General features: G+C 41.7%; 2 protein-coding genes and 2 non-coding genes across 5 annotated transcripts; 1 reads left to right on the plus strand and 3 right to left on the minus strand.

The window, feature by feature from the left end:
* Positions 1 to 401: 401 nt before the first annotated feature.
* Positions 402 to 2,332, plus strand: LOC133546856 (oocyte zinc finger protein XlCOF6.1-like). 2 transcript variants are annotated; one of them, XM_061892692.1, is made up of 3 exons: positions 402 to 534; positions 626 to 699; positions 779 to 2,332. In XM_061892692.1, exon 3 carries the CDS (start codon positions 892 to 894, stop codon positions 2,182 to 2,184), a length of 1,293 nt encoding a protein of 430 aa, XP_061748676.1. In that variant the 5' UTR covers positions 402 to 534; positions 626 to 699; positions 779 to 891; the 3' UTR covers positions 2,185 to 2,332. The 2 variants fall into 2 exon arrangements, with proteins under 2 accessions (XP_061748676.1, XP_061748675.1); XM_061892691.1 differs by having other exon boundaries at positions 626 to 2,332.
* Positions 2,333 to 9,954: 7,622 nt separating this feature from the next.
* Positions 9,955 to 10,027, minus strand: trnaf-gaa (transfer RNA phenylalanine (anticodon GAA)). Its single transcript has one exon. It is a non-coding gene; the product is annotated as a tRNA-Phe (tRNA).
* An 832-nt stretch (positions 10,028 to 10,859) lies between these two features.
* Positions 10,860 to 10,946, minus strand: trnay-gua (transfer RNA tyrosine (anticodon GUA)). Its single transcript is given in 2 exon segments — positions 10,860 to 10,895; positions 10,910 to 10,946. It is a non-coding gene; the product is annotated as a tRNA-Tyr (tRNA).
* Positions 10,947 to 17,374: 6,428 nt separating this feature from the next.
* LOC133546857 (zinc finger protein 239-like) lies at positions 17,375 to 19,485 on the minus strand. Its single transcript, XM_061892693.1, has one exon. The coding sequence runs from the start codon at positions 19,019 to 19,021 to the stop codon at positions 18,188 to 18,190; it is 834 nt and encodes a 277-aa protein (XP_061748677.1). The 5' UTR covers positions 19,022 to 19,485; the 3' UTR covers positions 17,375 to 18,187.
* Positions 19,486 to 20,962: the final 1,477 nt, after the last annotated feature.

Raw genomic sequence — 20,962 nt, forward strand, 5'->3', positions numbered from 1 at the left:
TCTCACTCTAACGCAATTTGAGTGTCTGGAAACGCACTAACTTAATATAATCCATTATTACTATTATTAATAAAGTAAACACGTTATCTTTTGAAGGTGTAGTCAGTAATCTGATTACTTCTTCCCAGTTTAACTGTGGTGACACTATCTAAATGAAAGCAAAACAGATGTCATCTTTCTTGGCCAACAAGTTGACTGTGCTCATGCTTCTTTTATAACAGACATGTCTCTAAAGATGAATGTGAAAATCACTGTACTTATTGTCCACCAGCAGGGGGAGCTCATCACTAGTACTACTGCGTGGAGGCTGGCATGTGGTACATTATTTACTGTGTGTGTATGACTTATTCAGAGGGAGAACAGCACACTTTCACGTATGGCGTCTACCATTAAGGATTGCAGGAATGACTTTTAGGATGTTTTTATATGAATAAGGTGGATTGGACGTTGGCCTGGGAAGACATTCCCCTGAAGGTCTTCTTCATGTGTCAGCTGGAAGTACCCTGACTGCTGTGAGGGGAAACTGATGAGATTGTGAGATCATATGTTGGTGCAGGACAATGTCTCATGTGACTGAGCAAAGCTGGACTTTTCTAAAGAATGTTTGTTTTCTCCTGTCCCGCAGACATCGATGAAGAACATCTTCCTGGTGAGCAGGAGGTGGAACCACAGTCCTCCAACATACACGAGGAAGAAAAGGTACCACATTCCCAACACATCAAAGAGGGAGTAGAGGAGCCACAGACCCATAGTGTTAAACTGACCCTTCACATTAAAGGGCAAGCGGAGGACCCACTGATCTTACACATCAAAAATGAAGAGGAGGACCCACTGATCCCTCACTTTAAGGAGCAAGAGAACCTGCTGACCCCTCACATTAAATAGGAAGAGATGGACCCACAGACCCCCTACTTTAAAGAGGAAGAGGAGGACCAAGAGCCGCCGCACATTAAAGAGGAAGAGGAGGAAGAGGGCATCAGTCAGCCTAAATGGTTGGAGGAGTTCCCAGTGACTGTGAAGAGTGAAGATGATGGGGTCAAAGGTGAAAGTGAGGAGAGGGGAGGGGGGGAGCCTCCAAGCAGCAGCTCAACACAACACATGACAACAGAAGCTGATGGAGACCACTGTGGAGGATCACAAGCAGACAAGCTCTTAGCTCCACTATCAGATAGTGAGGACACAACGTCACACTCTCCTGACACTGATGATGAAGACTCTAAAGATGATAAGACATGTCACACTGACAACACTCACTTCACATCTTCTCACTCTCACAAAACCTTTAAATACCATAGTCTTCTGAAAACACACATGAGAAGACACACCGGAGAAAAACCTTTTATCTGTTCAATATGTGGCAAAGGTTTTGTAGAAAGTCACAATTTGAAAGTACACATGAGAACACACACCGGTGAAAAACCTTATGTCTGTTCAATCTGTGGTACATGTTTTGTACAAAGAATCAATTTGAAAGTACACATGAGAAGACACACTGGTGAAAAACCTTTTATCTGTTCAACCTGTGGTAAAGGTTTTACAGAAAGTCCGAGTTTGAAAGTACACATGAGAACACACACTGGTGAAAAACCTTTTTCTTGCTCAGAATGTGGTAAAGATTTTGTTCAAAGTAAACATTTGAAAGTACACATGAGAACACACACTGGTGAAAAACCTTTTTCTTGCTCAGAATGTGGTAAAGGTTTTGTACAAAGTCCCCTTTTAAAAGTACACATGAGAACACACACTGGTGAAAAACCTTTTGTCTGTTCAATCTGTGGTAAAGATTTTACAGAAAGTCGATGGTTGAAAGTACACATGAGAACACACACTGGTGAAAAACCCTTTTCCTGTTCAATCTGTGGTAAAGGTTTTACACAAAGTCATCATTTGAAAGTGCACGTGAGAAGACACACTGGTGAAAAACCTTTTTCCTGTTCAATCTGTGGTAAAGGTTTTACAGAAAACTGGTGTTTGAAAGTACACAAGAGAACACACACTGGTGAAAATTCACATTCCTGTTCAATCTGCAACAGAAGCTTTTGTCAACAATCAAAGCTTGTAGCACACATGAGAAGACACCCAGGAGAGAAAGTGTTGAGTTGTGGTGTGTGTGGTGAAAGATTGTCTTCTAAGTACCAGTGTAAGAAACACAAGTGTGCTGGTGAGAACAGCAGCAGCAAATGAAACTGCAGGATTTGAAATAAACTGTCCAGACTTTCATTTTGACTTTCTAACAACATCAGCACATATAACATGTGTGACATTGTTGTTTGTCTAACAATCTGTTTAATATGCGCCTACATTGATAGATTAGACAGTTTGAAAAATAAAGGTATTACTTATTTGTACTTGTAATTATTAATCATCCCATAGATTATCACCTTTATATGATATACATATGTACTGGTTCACATCTGAAACATCTTCTGGACCACTTCAGGAAGCATATTATTATTTACTTTATACATCATTTGAACAGTTGTCTTTTATACAATTTTAAAATGTGTGACTCTTTGAATCATTTGTTGGGTCTCTATAATCCATTTTATTCATTATCGTCATTACTCTGTATTATGATGATTGTGTTGTGATTGTTTTATATGTATGTCCCCAGACCTTTATGCAGTATACAAGTGAGAGAAAATGGCAGATTTTTTATTTAATTTTTTTGGGAAAGGATGGTTTTGTTTTTACAAACTTACATTTGTGGATGTATTATATATATTGTGTTTTAAACCTTTTTTTAATGTTATTTTTTTCTTTTATAACATCCCCCAATCAACATCAATATCAGTCAAAGTTTGGAGTGTCAGACAAAAGCCAATATTGTACATCATCCCACAGAGATTTACTTTAAACAAACATGTTTACTTGACCCACTTCTTGGGAAACTTATCAAGGAGCTTTTTGTATTATTAGGTCCATCAGTGCTAAATATTATAAACTTATCACTTTCCTCGGGCACTGTTCCCCTTGCGTTCAAAAAAGCGGTTATTCATCCTCTCCTTAAAAGACCTAACCTCGATCCTGACCTCATGGTAAACTACCGACCGGTGTCTCACCTTCCCTTTATTTCGAAAATCCTAGAAAAAATTGTTGCAGAGCAGCTAAATGAACACTTAGCGTTTAACAATCTATGTGAAACCTTTCAATCCGGTTTCAGGGCAAATCACTCGACGGAGACAGCCCTCGCAAAATTGACTAATGATCTATTGCTAACGATGGACTCTGATGCGTCATCTATGTTGCTGCTCCTCGATCTTAGCGCTGCTTTCGATACCGTCGATCATAATATTTTATTAGAGCGTATCAAAACACGAATTGGTATGTCAGACTCAGCCCTGTCTTGGTTTAACTCTTATCTTACTGATAGGATGCAGTGTGTCTCCCATAACAATGTGACCTCGGACTACGTTAAGGTAACGTGTGGAGTTCCCCAGGGTTCGGTCCTTGGCCCTGTACTCTTCAGCATCTACATGCTGCCGCTGGGTGACGTCATATGCAAATACGGTATTAGCTTTCACTGTTATGCTGACACCCAACTCTACCTGCCCCTAAAGCTGACCAACACGCCGGACTGTAGTCAGTTGGAAGCGTGTCTTAATGAAATTAAACAATGGATGTCCGCTAACTTTTTGCAACTTAATGCCAAAAAAACGGAAATGCTGATTATCGGTCCTGCTAGACACCGACCTCTATTTAATAATACAACTTTAACATTTGACAACCAAATAATAAAACAAGGTGACTCTGTAAAAAATCTGGGTATTATTTTCGACCCAACTCTCTCCTTTGAGTCACACATTAAAAGCGTTACTAAAACGGCCTTCTTTCATCTCCGTAATATCGCTAAAATTCGCTCCATTCTGTCCACTAAAGACGCCGAGATCATTATCCATGCGTTTGTTACGTCTCGTCTCGACTACTGTAACGTATTATTTTCGGGTCTCCCCATGTCTAGCATTACAAGATTACAGCTGGTACAAAATGCGGCTGCTAGACTTTTGACAAGAACAAGAAAGTTTGATCATATTACGCCTGTACTGTATATACCTTTATATACATATATACATACATATATACCTGTACTGTATATACCTTTATATACATATATACATACACATATACCTATACTGGCTCACCTGCACTGGCTTCCTGTGCACTTAAGATGTGACTTTAAGGTTTTACTACTTACGTATAAAATACTACACGGTCTAGCTCCATCCTATCTTGCCGATTGTATTGTACCATATGTCCCGGCAAGAAATCTGCGTTCAAAAGACTCCGGCTTATTAGTGATTCCTAGAGCCCAAAAAAAGTCTGCGGGCTATAGAGCGTTTTCCGTTCGGGCTCCAGTACTCTGGAATGCCCTCCCGGTAACAGTTCGAGATGCCACCTCAGTAGAAGCATTTAAGTCTCACCTTAAAACTCATCTGTATACTCTAGCCTTTAAATAAACCTCCTTTTTAGACCAGTTGATCTGCCGCTTCTTTTCTTTCTCCTATGTCCCCCCCTCCCTTGTGGAGGGGGTCCGGTCCGATGACCATGGATGAAGTACTGGCTGTCCAGAGTCGAGACCCAGGATGGACCGCTCGCCTGTATCGGTTGGGGACATCTCTACGCTGCTGATCCGCTTGAGATGGTTTCCTGTGGACGGGACTCTCGCTGCTGTCTTGGATCCGCTTGAACTGAACTCTCGCGGCTGTGTTGGAGCCACTATGGATTGAACTTTCACAGTATCATGTTAGACCCGCTCGACATCCATTGCTTTCGGTCCCCTAGAGGGGGGGGGGGGGGGTTGCCCACATCTGGGGGGGGGGGGGTTGCCCACATCTGAGGTCCTCTCCAAGGTTTCTCATAGTCAGCATTGTCACTGGCGTCCCACTGGATGTGAATTCTCCCTGCCCACTGGGTGTGAGTTTTCCTTGCCCTTTTGTGGGTTCTTCCCAGGATGTTGTAGTCGTAATGATTTGTGCAGTCCTTTGAGACATTTGTGATTTGGGGCTATATAAATAAACATTGATTGATTGATTGATTGACTTTGCATACATTTTAAAAATAAACTGCTTTTTTTGTTTCCCAATCACAGAACGAACAAGTGTTGTCTTCAATTGCAAAACAACATTCAAAATATTACTTTAAGTGGTCAATTCCGTCTTTTTTTTCTTAAATTAAGTCTTTTGCCTTAGAAAGAATGGAAACTTTTAAGTTAAGAGTATTTTTTTGTTCCAGGTTGTACTTAATGAAATCTTCAAATAATAAACTTTTTCTATCAGTCAATAAGTGCATCAGTGACCAAATGCCTTTTTCAAACCATTGCTGTACAAAGATGGATTTGTTTCTCATTTTAATATAAGAACAATTCCATAGTGGAGTATTGTGTGTGATGAAGTTGTGTTTGTAAATTAGTTTCCAGTACAACAACACTTGCTGGTAGGGATGGGTACTGTTCACATTTCAACTGATTCGGAACACATTCCACTACCTCCAAATCAATACCAAGCCTCAACAGTATGATTTTTTGGTACTTTTGTGCCTGTTAATAATTTTGATTGTTTGTGATAAATTTGTATTGCAACGTTTAAAAATAAGATTATTATTAACTGCAGTCCTTTCGTTACCCTTTGTTCTTTTTAGTTGTCATATCATCATTAAATGTAGCTTTATTTACATTTGCAAGTCCAGTACGCTAGATGGCAGTAGTGTAAATTCATGATGTCTTTTGTTGCGCCCCAAAAAGTTTTAATATTCTAAATATTGGATTTATTATGCACCAGCTGTCTGATTCTAACATTCATCTTAGTTATAGTTTTAATCAACTCATTTGGTGGGTGTTAACGTCATGAGAAATTGCTAATGCTAATCAGTAGCATGTCAATAGCAAAGCCAATGTATATTAGCATCAAGCTACCATAACATTTATAGCGTTTTTGAGTCCATTTCTTTGATGGCATTGACAATTGCAACATTTATCTCAAGGTAGTTTGACTCAGCCTGCTCTCAGTGCTGCTGGAGTGATCTCCAAATGCCAAACAGAGGTCAAATGAGTTCCAAGTTGGATATTCAACGGACATTCAACATCCAGCCAGGCTGACTGTTTGAAAACTCATGCCACGTCTGTCAGTCCCTGCTGACAAGTGCTTTACTTTAAGGGACCGTCAATAAAGTACTTGTCATTGGCTCACTAAGAACATTTCAATTGTCAGTAGCTTTAGTCATGTGACCTAGAACCTCAAACCTACTTTCATATTGTTTGTTCATCACTGCTGTTGTCGGCGCATGCCTTGAATTGTCCAGTTTTAAGGGATAAACAGTAGAAAATGGATGGATGGATGTTTAGTGACAGAGTGGAAACTGTCAAACCTCAAGCCCACCAAGTGCTTGAACCCAAAGCAGTTTTGGGAGAAAAGTTTACTGGTCAGATGAGACTTTGCCTCACCTCCAATCAGGAGTGAAAAGGCTGATCTTTGTACACAAGCAGCTTTTCCAACAAGACAACAATATTAAACACACATGAAAACTGTTTTCAAAGGGTTTCAGGCAGGTTTCTGGAATGTCCGTTCCAGAGACTGGACCTTAACCCTGCTAAACATTTGAGAACATTGCTTTGAACTGGCTCTGTGTCAAGAAAGCAACACATGTCAATCAAATCTACCAGTATTTCCAAGAACGGGGTCAAATATGCAAGCAAAATGTTGCCAGAAGCATCTTGCTTCATTTTTATTTATTGTTACGTGTTGTGAAGAAACCCTGAAGTGCTCTGTTATAAGAACATCAGACTTTCATTCTGACTTCCAGGATTCAAGTCCATAACTTTTATGGACAGAATTTCGAGGCACAGTCAAGGCGTTGAGGGGATCGGGTTTGGTGACTGCAGGATTAGGTTCCTGCTTTTTGCAGATGATGTGGTCCTGATGGCTTCATCTGGCCAGGATCTTCAGCTCTCACTGGATCGGTTCGCAGCCGAATGTGAAGCGACTGGGATGAGACTCAGCACCTCCAAGTGTGAGTCCATGGTTCTTGCCCGGAAAAGGGTGGAGTGCCATCTCCGGGTTGGGGAGGAGACCCTGCCCCAAGTGGAGGAGTTCAAGTACCTCGGAGTCTTGTTCACGGGTGAGGGAAGAGTGGATGGTGAGATCGACAGGCGGATCGTAATGCGGACGCTGTATCGATGAAGAAGGAGCTGAGCCGAAAGGTAAACCTCTCAATTTACCGGTCGATCTACGTTCCCATCCTCACCTATGTTCATGAGCTTTGGGTCATGACCGAAAGGACAAGATCACGAGTACAAGCGGCCCAAATGAGTTTCCTCCGCCCGGGTGGTGGGTCTCTCCCTTAGAGATAGGGTGAGAAGCTCTGTCATCCGAGGGGACCTCAAAGTAAAGCCGCTGCTCGTCCACATGGAGAGGAGCCAGATGAGGTGGTTCGGGCATCTGGTCAGGATTTAGGGCACGTCCAACCGGTAGGAGGCCACGGGGAAGACCCAGGACACGTTGGGAAGACTATGTTTCCCGGCTGGCCTGGGAACGCCTTGGGTTCCCCCGGGAAGAGCTGGACAAAGTGACTGGGGAGAGGGAAGTCTGGGTTTCCCTGCTTAGGCTGCTGCCCCCACGACCTGACCTCGGTTAAGTGGAAGAAGATGGATGGATTGATGGATGGATTAAGTAAAAAGTTAAACATTGTATTGATATGATCCAGTTTAAGAGGTTGTTCCAATTAATAGTGCTTATAAAGTACAAAGAAGAGGAATTATGAGAAAAACTTCAACCTTATTGAAAATACGATATTTTTCATCTCAGTACACTAATAATGACTGAATTAATGAATTACATATTACAAAACTGTTGTATTACTCATTCACGGAGGTCATTTTACTACAAAAAAGGTCAGTAAATGAATGTATATATTTGTAAACGCTCTGAAGTGGGAAAGGTGTAGGATTAAATAAGCTTTGCTTCTTCCTACTCCTTTTCGGACATGATGTAATGTGAAATGGTATTAAAGTGTCTGATGTATTATGTTGTAAGTATGTTCATGTTCAAAATAAACTAAAGAAAGAAATAAAAGAAAGAAAGTATTGATCGATTGACTGAGTTTATAATACAATTTTACCAAGTGATAAAGTAACAGCACAAAGCACACATCAGTCATATTAAATGATGCATCAAGGACAATACTGTAATGACATCAAATAGATATTTTTAATTTCGCCAGAGTACCTGGTTGGTTTCACATCTTGTTCAACCACTTACCAGAGGGAACAAGATACCTCTTGTTTCAAAAATCATCATCAAAAAAGTATAGCTTGAAGAAAGGGTAAAGTGCCATGACACGGAGTCGAACTGGGATTGCAGCGGCCACAACACAGAGTACTAACCACTATACCATCACAGATATAACTGAGAATGTGTTTGCTTCCCTGTTCATGTTCATAGACAGAATAGTCACATCTAGTTTGAATGCTAGTGACCAAGCCCCAACATGTTTTACTCTAACAAGAGGAAGGCGTGCTCAGGTAAGATCTGTTTTGTTTCACCTTTTTCCTCACCCACTTTATTCTAAATAAATGTCCCGAGTATACCAACAGATACAACGTCCAGTTATCTATTCACAATGATAACAAGACAAAATGTTCCAGTTAGTAGATATTTTTTTTAAATGCAAAAAAACACTCTCAAAGAAACAGCACTGAATTTTGTTTCAGTTCAATTAACGAAAACCAATGAGCTAGCCAAGAGTTGAACCTAGAATCTTCTGGTCTGTGGTCAGACGTGTTATCCATTGAGCCACTAGCCTTATGTGAAGAAAGGTTTTACTCTAACACAGGTTGTATATTGTAAACATCTTAGGCCAAAGGAACACACAGTTTACATGAGGCTTACTACCAAAACAGGGCTTTACTGACTGCTTATGTTGGACTTTAAAATCTAGTGACCTTCTATTTGTTGCAGCCTGGGCCTTCAGCAGCTCTACCTGTTGCAGCTAACCTCCACTAAAAATTAAAACAAAATGCTTCTGGCAATATTTTGGGGAGCATCCAGCTCAGAGTTGGCAACTTCGGGAGAGGAGCGTCTTTTTTGGTCAAAACCTTTTTTGTTGATGAGGATGTAAAACTGGCCTATCTGTCAAAAATGAGCTTTGGGTTCAAGCACTTGGGGAGCTTGAACTTTGACAGTTCCCAGCTTGTCACTGAACATGCTGACTGATTCACTTTCACCTGAGATTGCCAATATGGATGTTATCTCAGATGTTGGACATATCAGCACATCAAAGGTCCTGGGTAGCTCAGTCGGCAGAGCATCAGACTTTTAATCTGAGGGTCCAGGGTTCAAGTCCTTGTTTAAGTGGCTGATGCTGACCTCCATACATTTCTCAAAAAATGTCCCTTTGCCCCCCTGCAGCAGTCCTTCGAATCTATATTTAATTTAAATAGTTTTCAACAATGATTGTTTTTCCTCTGTTTAATTTGAAAAACTGATATTCAAAAACATCCCTCACATCCACTTTAGTTCAGGTGGGAGAGCGTTAATGTGATCATCTGAAGGTTTAACCACAATACCTAAAACACAAATTGTTAGACAGTGTATCTGTATGAAAAAGTTGTGGTTAATATTTTGCTGTAGGTGTGTTAGATGCACCTTCACCTCACACTGAGCACAGCTTTATTACTCTCAGTTTCAAGTTATACAGTCCAAGACAAACCCTTAAGGCAACAAATTTGTGTTTGAAACAGCCCGATGTAAGGCTCAGTTAAAGACCAAACATTGGCTTAAGGAACGATACACCGTTAAACCACGTAATAGTTGTCCAAATTAAAAACGGAGGAAAGGTGTGTCACTACTGATACTAGGATTCCACCAGCAAGGCTGACAGGTCAGGGAGACCATTTCAGTATTGTAAGAGCCACAGAAGGCTTATTAGTAAGAAGATTTGATTCAGAAACTCAGCGAGTTGTGCTGAAACCCGGGATCGAACCAGGGACCTTCAGATCTTCAGTCTGACGCTCTCCCAACTGAGCTATTTCAGCTACGCAACACTTTCATGGGTTTACATATTCAAATGTAACCAAGGTCTGCCCTATTGGTGACTTTTGAGGGGTGGAAGGAGGTCTTTCCAAGGGGTCTCAAAGTCTAGTATTGGTCAGCAGAACAGGTACTTGAATCCCGGAAGCTCAAAAAGAATGTCTTACGCTCCATGACTGAGCATTTCAGGGTCTCTAAAAAATGTACCTAAATGCTTCTGAAGAATGTTTTACTACCGAGAATGTTATGATTATTGCAAACATTTGGCAGATTTTTCAGAAATGTTCAAAAGTTCTTAGCTGGCTAATAATTAAGTTTTCAAGTGTAGATGAACCTTGCTTAGAAGAAAGGTAGTTTAAATGGTATAAGAACAGATACAACTACCAGTTATACATTCGCAATAATAAAGAGAAAAAAAACACATATTTCAGTTAATATATTTAAAAAAAAAAAAAAAAGCAAAATAACTTCCCCCCTAAAATTGTACAGAATACTGTTTCAGTTGAGTTAACAAACAACAGCACGCTGGCTAGGAGTTGAACCTAGAATCTTCTAGTCCGTAGTGAGACACTTAATCCATTGCATCACTATCCCTACAGAAAGAAACATCTTACTGTAGGACAGGTTGTGTTTCGTAAATATCTTACGCCAAAACAACACACAGTTTACATCCTCAGGATGTAAGACATTATTTGGATTCTTATTTGAACCACATCACACAGAAATGTAATGTATGAATGAGTGAGAATGAGGGAGGGACAGTTTTTGGGTTGGTGCACTAATTGTAAGTGTATCTTGAGTTGTTTATCTTGATTTCATAATAAAAAAAAAGAGTAATCCTTCGAGCCGGATTTGAACCAGCGACCTAAGGATTTCAGCATGAGCAACTACAGTCCTCCGCTCTACCAACTGAGCTATCGAAGGTTAGTATCACCTCATACTAACTCTGATGTTTGAGTCACTTTAGTATCAAACAATCAAAGTTGACTTAGTTGACCTAAATCACAAGTGTCTCAAAGGGCTGCACAAGCCACAACAACATCCTGGGCTCAGATCCCAAATCAGGGCAAGAAAAAACTCAACCCAATGGGATGACAATGAGAAACCTTGGAGGGGACCGCAGATGTAATTAAAAATATACCAAAATGAGGCCACGTCATTGAAGAATGTTTTACTACCATGAATGTTAGGAATATTGCATACAATTAAACTTCATTTAACCTGCCTGAAACCCTTTGAAACCATCCTGTTTAAATACCCTGTTGTGTACCTTGTTCAGCCATGTTGCTGTTAATTGGACTTTAACAAAAGTAGCTGACTATTTGTCTCAACTGACTATTAAACTTGTGTCCCCAAGGCATTTGGCTCCAACTTCGGGAGAGTAGCTTCTTTTTTGGTCAAAACCTTCTTACTTGATGAGGATGTAAAAGTGTCTTAATTGTCAATAATGAGGTTTGTGTTCAAACAATTGGTGAGTTGAGCTTTGACAGTTCCCAGCTTGTCACTGAACATCCTAACTAATCCACGTTCATCTGAGGTTGCCAATATGGCTGTTCTCTTAGATGTTGGGCAAATCAGGCTTGAAGAGGGACTGGGTAGCTCAGACAGCAGCGCATCACACTTTTAATCTGAGGGTCCAGGGTTCAAGTCCTTATTCAGGCAACTCCAGCTATCTTCTTTACATTTCTGCAAAGACTTCACTTAGCATTCCTGTAACCTGTATTTAGTTTGAATAGTATCTGTCTTTTTCATTGTAAATTGTTAAAGATGTATATTTACACAGAAAAGTTCTACATGGCTGAGGGCGTAAGATTGTCGCCCGCAGGTTGGAAGGAAAATAAATAAAGCTGAGAACAGTGGAACAAGTCTCATCATTGTGCTGACCCACAACAGTTACGTAAGCTTTTGGCGACGCTCCCAGCATAGGGCGCCTCTTTTCCCCTTTTGCTTTTGTCACAAAGGCTGTCGGTACTTGCCATACTTGTCAATACAGCTACATATTGCTGGTCCAAACAAAACGCTGCTCTCCACCCAAAACATGTTTGTTTAGTTTTGACTGGGTTTGGGATTGAAAGTAAGATTTGCAGTATCCCCAAGAGTGAGCCACGTGTGCGATCAAGGCACTTCAGTGCTCATGTTACAGGCCTCGCACTGAGTAGCCTGGTCCTAGTGTTCACTTCAGTGCTCATGTTACAGGCCTCGCACTGAGTAGCCTGGTCCTAGTGTTCACTTCAGTGCTCATGTTACAGGCCTCGCACTGAGTAGCCTGGTCCTAGTGTTCACTTCAGTGCTCGTGTTACAGGCCTCGCACTGAGTAGCCTGGTCCTAGTGTTCACTTCAGTGCTCATGTTACAGGCCTCGCACTGAGTAGCCTGGTCCTAGTGTTCACTTCAGTGCTCATGTTACAGGCCTCGCACTGAGTAGCCTGGTCCTAGTGTTCACTTCAGTGCTCATGTTACAGGCCTCGCACTGAGTAGCCTGGTCCTAGTGTTCACTTCAGTGCTCATGTTACAGGCCTCGCACTGAGTAGCCTGGTCCTAGTGTTCACTTCAGTGCTCATGTTACAGGCCTCGCACTGAGTAGCCTGGTCCTAGTGTTCACTTCAGTGCTCATGTTACAGGCCTCGCACTGAGTAGCCTGGTCCTAGTGTTCACTTCAGTGCTCATGTTACAGGCCTCGCACTGAGTAGCCTGGTCCTAGTGTTCACTTCAGTGCTCGTGTTACAGGCCTCGCACTGAGTAGCCTGGTCCTAGTGTTCACTTCAGTGCTCATGTTACAGGCCTCGCACTGAGTAGCCTGGTCCTAGTGTTCACTTCAGTGCTCATGTTACAGGCCTCGCACTGAGTAGCCTGGTCCTAGTGTTCACTTCAGTGCTCATGTTACAGGCCTCGCACTGAGTAGCCTGGTCCTAGTGTTCACTTCAGTGCTCATGTTACAGGCCTCGCACTGAGTAGCCTGGTCCTAGTGTTCACTTCAGTGCTCATGTTACAGGCCTCGCGCTGAGTAGCCTGGTCCTAGTGTTCACTTCAGTGCTCATGTTACAGGCCTCGCACTGAGTAGCCTGGTCCTAGTGTTCACTTCAGTGCTCATGTTACAGGCCTCGCACTGAGTAGCCTGGTCCTAGTGTTCACTTCAGTGCTCATGTTACAGGCCTCGCACTGAGTAGCCTGGTCCTAGTGTTCACTTCAGTGCTCATGTTACAGGCCTCGCACTGAGTAGCCTGGTCCTAGTGTTCACTTCAGTGCTCATGTTACAGGCCTCGCACTGAGTAGCCTGGTCCTAGTGTTCACTTCAGTGCTCATGTTACAGGCCTCGCACTGAGTAGCCTGGTCCTAGTGTTCACTTCAGTGCTCATGTTACAGGCCTCGCACTGAGTAGCCTGGTCCTAGTGTTCACTTCAGTGCTCATGTTACAGGCCTCGCACTGAGTAGCCTGGTCCTAGTGTTCACTTCAGTGCTCATGTTACAGGCCTCGCACTGAGTAGCCTGGTCCTAGTGTTCACTTCAGTGCTCATGTTACAGGCCTCGCACTGAGTAGCCTGGTCCTAGTGTTCACTTCAGTGCTCATGTTACAGGCCTCGCACTGAGTAGCCTGGTCCTAGTGTTCACTTCAGTGCTCATGTTACAGGCCTCGCACTGAGTAGCCTGGTCCTAGTGTTCACTTCAGTGCTCATGTTACAGGCCTCGCACTGAGTAGCCTGGTCCTAGTGTTCACTTCAGTGCTCATGTTACAGGCCTCGCACTGAGTAGCCTGGTCCTAGTGTTCACTTCAGTGCTCATGTTACAGGCCTCGCACTGAGTAGCCTGGTCCTAGTGTTCACTTCAGTGCTCATGTTACAGGCCTCGCACTGAGTAGCCTGGTCCTAGTGTTCACTTCAGTGCTCATGTTACAGGCCTCGCACTGAGTAGCCTGGTCCTAGTGTTCACTTCAGTGCTCATGTTACAGGCCTCGCACTGAGTAGCCTGGTCCTAGTGTTCCCAATCATGTGTCCTGTTCTCTTTTAGAGGAATAAAAAGAAGACACAAAGTGCTTTATTGTCTTCTCATGGCAGGGTGTGGCCTGACTCTTTTATTAAACATGTCTACTGTTGCTTGATTGATTCTAGATTGTCACTGTCACTATAAATCAATTACAATTACACATTTTGTTACCTGACTATACCTAGAAAAGGTCTTAACAATCAGAGTTTTAAAGGCCTACTGAAATGAGATATTCTTATTTAAACGGGGCTAGCAGGTCCATTCTGTGTCATACTTCATCATTTCACCATATTGCCATATTTTTGCTGAAAGGATTTAGTAGAGAACAAATATAACCTTAGAGGAAAATCTAATTTAAAACATGCACATACAGCACTTGAAACCTTTAGCATATCAGTATGTGGAATTAAATTATGGAATGAATTAAGTAAAGAAATTAAACATTTCACCGATATGATCCATTTTAAGAAGATGTTTAAATTAATAGTGCTTACAAAGTACAAAGAAGAAGAATTATGAGAAACACTTTCAACCTTATTGAAAATAAGATATTCTTCATCTCAGTATGTTGGTAACGACTGGATTAGTTAATTGCATGTAACACAACCCTTGTATTGCTCATTCACGGATGTCATTTTGATATTCTGCTGTAAAGAGGGTGAGTAGATGTATGTATGTATGTATTTGTGGGCGCTCTGAAGTGGGAGAGGGGTAGGATTAAATAAGATTTGCTTTTTCCTACTCCTGATGAAATGTGAGGTAATATTGTATTGTCCGTATTGTATTGTGTTGTAAATATTCATATTCCAAATAAACTAAGAAAAGAAAGAAAAAGGACATCGACGATAAAGTCCGCAACTTTTGGTCGCTAATAAAAAAGCCTTGCCTGTACCGGAAGTAGCAGACGATGTGCGCGTGACGTCACGGGTTGTAGGGCTCCTCACATCTGAACATTGTTTATAATCATAGCCAGCAGCAGCTAGAGCTTATCGAACCGAGAAAACGATGATTTCCCCATTAATTTGAGCGAGGATGAAAGATTTGTGGATGATGAAATTCAGAGTGAAGGACTAGAAAAAAAAAGGCGATTGCAGTGAGAGCGATTCAGATGTTATTAGACACATTTACTAGGATAATTCTGGAAAATCCCTTATCTGCCTACTGTGTTGCTAGTGTTTTAGTGAGATTATACAGTACCTGAAAGTCAGAGGGGTGTGGCCACGGGTGTGGTGACGGCCAGTGTGTTCGTGGGAGGAGTTAATAGTCGCTGCAGCAGCTGCAGGACGACGCTGGCTCCGCTCATAACTACGGTAAGAGCCAACTTATTAGCACAATTTTCTCACCGAAACCTGCCGGTTGACATGTGGTCGAGATCCATGTTCGCTTGACCACTCTGATCCATAGTAAAGCTTCACCTTCGGGAATGTAAACAAGAAAACACCGTGTGTTTGTGTGGCTAAAGGCTAAACGCTTCCCACCTCCATCTTTCTACTTTGACTTCTCCATTATTAATTGAACAAATTGCAAAATATTCAGCAACACAGATGTCCAGAATACTGTGTAATTATGCGATTAAAGCAGACTACTTATAGCTGGGATGAGGCTGGAAAATAATGTCCACTACAACCCGAGACGTCAAACGCACGCGTCATCATACGAGTCATCATACCGCGACGTTTTCAACACGACACTTGGCGGGAAATTTAAAATTGTAATGTAGTCAACTAAAGCGGCCGTATTGGCATGTGTTGCAATGTTAATATTTCATCATTGATATATAAACTATCAGACTGCGTGGTGGCTAGTAGTGGCTTTCAGAAGGCCTTTAACTGTTACTTTAGGTATGAAAATACCTCCAACTAGATTAGGATACTATATTTCCACATTCATTTTGCAAAACACTTGTGACTAATAATTGTAAGTGTCACACATGTGTCCACCATCTTCCTTCTTCTCCCTATTCTACTCCTTGGTATGCTCTATTTGGCTGCTTCCATTATGCACTTTGTAACATCTACATTCATTTGCACAATAACTTGATTTGTATCCACTTCCTTTAATATCATGTCTGTTATTTCCATAAATTGTTCCCAGTCACCATTATTTTCCACATTGTCCATATTCATGCTCCCCTCCACACCTTCCACATCTCATCTTGGCATGACACACACTACTATGTGCCCAGAGTGTTGGCACTTGAAACAAGGTACTGGGGGTGGCACGTAAGTTCTAACCTAAAAGCTTAAAAACCCTACCATGATTCTTTCTGGGAGGACTTCCTGGACAAACTGCAGTAGCACAGATTCGCTCTCCATCTTTTCTCCATTTCTAAATGCCATCATTATCTGCATCATTGTGACAGTTCACCCTTTTCATTTTTATTTTCAAATCTTCTAAATGTTCTGCTCTTGGGATTCCTGTCACGACTCCTCTGGCCCCCTTTCATTCTCCCACTTCCATTCTTTCCTTTAGTATCTTATTGCACAGCTTTTGCAATCGCATTGCTTTTGTTCTTTTACTCTCCATTTTTACATTTAGTCCAAAGACTTCCGTCCTTTAGCACTTTGGCCATCTCCACCTCTCCAATGTCCTTCTTTCATCCCTTAACCAGTGTCATCAAACTAATATCCTTCATGTCTTGATCTGACTTCAATGTATATATAATCTTGCAATTATCAACCATAATATTTTTCCTCCTTTCTACTCTCTTAGTGCGCTACTTTCCTTCATGACCTCCTCTCCCCTTCTTTCCTCTCTCCCCTCTAGTCCTATCCATGTCCATACCTTCCTCATACATCAGCTCACTATCTCCTTCCATCTCTTTTTAACCAGCTACCAGAAATCCATAGCTGGATAATGGAGAGGTTTTGTGAAATAATAATTAAAAAAAGAATCACCTAAAAGCAAAAATAAAAATGAACTAAATCTCCTCTGTTCTGTACATCATTGTCCAAGTGACATTATATTGTCATCTTCCTCTTTATGCCATTTCCTCAAGGTGACAGAAAAACATGATACAACCTGCCTATCATGTGATTCTACCATGTTGGCAAAATACAAACACACAATATATTGACATATATAACACATAAAACATGGAATTAGAAGTGAACAGTACCCATCCCTACCAGCAAGTGTTGTTGTACTGGAAACTAATTTACAAACACAACTTCATCACACACAATACTCCACTATGGAATTGTTCTTATATTAAAATGAGAAACAAATCCATATTTGAACAGCAATGGTTTGAAAAAGGCATTTGGTCACTGATGCACTTATTGACTGATAAAAATAGTTTATTATTTGAAGATTTCATTAAGTACAACCTGGAACAAGAAAAATACCCATAAATTAAAAGTTTCCATTCTTTCTAAGGCAAAAGAGTTAATGTAAGAAAAAAAGACAGAATTGACCACTTAAAGTAATATTTTGTATGTTGTTTTGCAATTGAAGACAACACTTGTTCGATCTGTGATTGGGAAACACAATAAACTGTTTATTTTAAGAATGTATGCAAAGTAAATCTCTGTGGGATGATGTACAATATTGGCTTTTGTCTGACACTCCAAACTTTGAATGATATTGATGTTGTTGTGGGGATGTTAAAAAAGAAAAAAAAAAAACATAAAAAAATGTTTCAAACACAATACTGGATTTATTTGATATTTCCACAAATGTAAGTTTGTAAAAAAAAAAATCCCTTCACAAAAATAATCTGCCATTTTCTCTCACGTTTATATTGCATAAAGGTCTGGGGACATACATGTAAAACAATCACAACACAATCATAATAATACAGAGTAATAACGATAATGAATAAAATAGATTAAAGAGACCCAGCAAATGATTCATAAAGTCACACATTTTAAAATTGTATAAAAGACAACTGTTCAAATGATGTATGAAGTAAATAATAATATGCTTCCTGAAGTGGTCCAGAAGATGTTTCAGATGTGAACCAGTACATATGTATATCATATAAAGGTGATAATCTATGGGATTATTAACAATTAGAAATACAAATATGTAATACTTTCATATTTCAAACTATCTTAATCTATAAATGTAGAAGCACATTAAACAGATTGTTAGACAAACAACAATGTCACACATGTTATATGTGCTGATGTTGTTAGAAAGTCAAAATGAAAGTCTGGACAGTTTATTTCAAATCCTGCAGTTTCATTTGCTGCTGCTGTTCTCACCAGCACACTTGTGTTTCTTACACTGGTACTTAGAAGACAATCTTTCACCACACACACTGCAACTCAACACTTTCTCTCCTGGGTGTCTTCTCATGTGTGCTACAAGCTTTGATTGTTCACCAAAGCTTCTGTTACAGATTGAACAGGAAAAAGGTTTTTCACCAGTGTGTGTTCTCTTGTGTCTTTTCAAAGTTGGACTGTCTGTAAAACCTTTACCACAGATTGAACAAGAAAAAGGTTTTTCACCAGTGTGTGTTCTCTTGTGTACATTCAAATTATGACTTTGTGTAAAACCTTTACCACAGACCACACAGGAAAAAGGTTTTTCACCAGTGTGTGTTCTCATGTGTACTTTCAAATCTCGACGTTGTACAAAATATTTTTTACATATTGAACAGAAATGTGATTTTTCACCAGTGTGTGTTCTCTTGTGTATTTTCAAATGTTGACTTTGTGTAAAACCTTTACCACAGAATGAACAGATATAAGGTTTTTCACCACGGTGCATTCCCATGTGCTTTTTCAAACTCCAACTTTGTGTAAAGCCTTTACCACAGATTGAACAAATGAAAGGTTTTTCTCCAGTGTGTTTTCTCATGTGTCTTTTCAGACGACTTTGGTATTTAAAAGTTTTGTGACAGAGAGAAGATGCGAAGTGAGTGTTGTCAGTGTGACATGTCTTATCATCTTTAGAGTCTTCATCATCAGTGTCAGGAGAGTGTGACGTTGTGTCCTCACTATCTGATAGTGGAGCTAAGAGCTTGTCTGCTTGTGATCCTCCACAGTGGTCTCCATCAGCTTCTGTTGTCATGTGTTGTGTTGAGCTGCTGCTTGGAGGCTCCCCCCCTCCCCTCTCCTCACTTTCACCTTTCACCTCATCATCTTCACTCTTCACAGGGACACCAGTCACTGGGAACTCCTCCAACCATTTAGGCTGACTGATGCCCTTTTCCTCCTCTTCCTCTTTAATGTGCGGCGGCTCTTGGTCCTCCTCTTCCTCTTTAAAGTGAGGGTTCAGTGGGTCCTCCTCTGCATTTTTGATGTGTAAGATCAGTGGGTCCTCCGCTTGCCGTTCTTAATGTGAAGGGTCAGTTTAACATTATGGGTCTGTGGCGTCTCGTCTTCCTCTTTAATGTGTGTGGGGGGGGGGGGGGCGGGGTTGTGGCTCCTCTCCTCCCTCTTTGATATGTTGGGAATGTGGTACCTCTTCTTCCTTGTGTATGTTGGGGGACTGTGGTTCCACCTCCTGCTCACGAGGACGATGTTCTTCATCGAGGTCTGCGGGACAGGAGAAAACAAACATTCTTGAGAAAAGTCCAGCTTTGCTCAGTCACATGAGACATTGTCCTGCACCAACATATGATCTCACAATCTCATCAGTTTCCCCTCACAGCAGTCAGGGTACTTCCAGCTGACATATGAAGAAGACCTTCAGGGGAATGTCTTCCCAGGCCAACGTCCAATCCACCTTATTCATATAAAAACATCCTAAAAGTCATTCCTGCAATCCTTAATGGTAGACGCCATACGTGAAAGTGTGCTGTTCTCCCTCTGAATAAGTCATACACACACAGGAAATAATGTACCACATGCCAGCCTCCACACAGTAGAACTAGTGATGAGCTCCCCCTGCTGGTGGACAATAATTACAGTCATTTTCACATTCATCTTTAGAGACATGTCTGTTATAAAAGAAGCATGAGCACAGTCAACATGTTGGCCAAGAAAGATGACATCTGTTTTGCTTTCATTTAGATAGTGTCACCACAGTTAAACTGGGAAGAAGTAATCACATTACTGACTACACCTTCAAAAGATAACTTGTTTACCTTATTAATAATAGTAATTGAGCCGCAGTTATAACAATCCAAGATGGCGCCAGTGTGTGCTGTGGCCTGCCGTCTCTCGCTGTCAGTTGTGTTTGTTTTTGTGCTGTTCACGTTTTCTGTTGTCCCTGTCAACTCACTGTTGGTGTATGATCGCCAAACGCTGTTGGATCTGTGTCCCTCTCACACGGACATGATCAACTTCGACGTTGGTTTTTCGACGTCCAAGTCAGCGTTCTCACCTGGCCGGATTCCTCCTTTCCTTTTTCGCCCACTGGCTCCTCCCCCCCGGCGAAAGCGCCACCGGCGCCGCGGCAAACGTGGCGGCCAGCTGGTGAGAGTTAGGGCACTCCTGGCCCGCCTTTCCGTGGCTTCCCGAAGGAAGTATGGTCCGGTACCTGGTCTCTTCCTGCACCCGCGTTCGCTGGATCCCCCCGGGTCCTGGATTGTGCCTGTTGTCGGTCTGCAGAGGGAAGCTCGCCCGCCTCGCTCCTGCTGGCCCCGCCCCCGGAGACGCGGCGTGAATTCCCGCCACCTGTGTCAGGCCCCACCTGGATTAGCAGCGGCCTTGGACGAGCCGGCCCCCGTTAAGTTCAGTCTTGTGAACGCAAGATCATTGACCAACAAAACATTTATCCTGAAGGATTTATTGGTCTCCCGCGGACTGGACCTCCTCTGTTTGACAGAAACCTGGCTGAGAGTCGGTGAGTCCGCCGCTCTTAATGAACTTCTGCCTCCGGAGTGTTCCTATTTTAATTCTCCGCGGTCGTCCGGCCGAAAAGGAGGAGGATTAGCAGTGGTTTTTAAAAATGACTTTAAATGCCGTCAGATCCGCCTGCAATCCTCCTTTTCAAGCTTGGAACTATGCATGTTTGAACTGGGTCTTTCTGGTGTCGTCCTGTGTGTCGTCGTATATCCACCACCCA

This window comes from Nerophis ophidion, unplaced genomic scaffold, assembly GCF_033978795.1.
Source record: "Nerophis ophidion isolate RoL-2023_Sa unplaced genomic scaffold, RoL_Noph_v1.0 HiC_scaffold_46, whole genome shotgun sequence".
Classification (NCBI taxonomy): domain Eukaryota; kingdom Metazoa; phylum Chordata; class Actinopteri; order Syngnathiformes; family Syngnathidae; genus Nerophis; species Nerophis ophidion.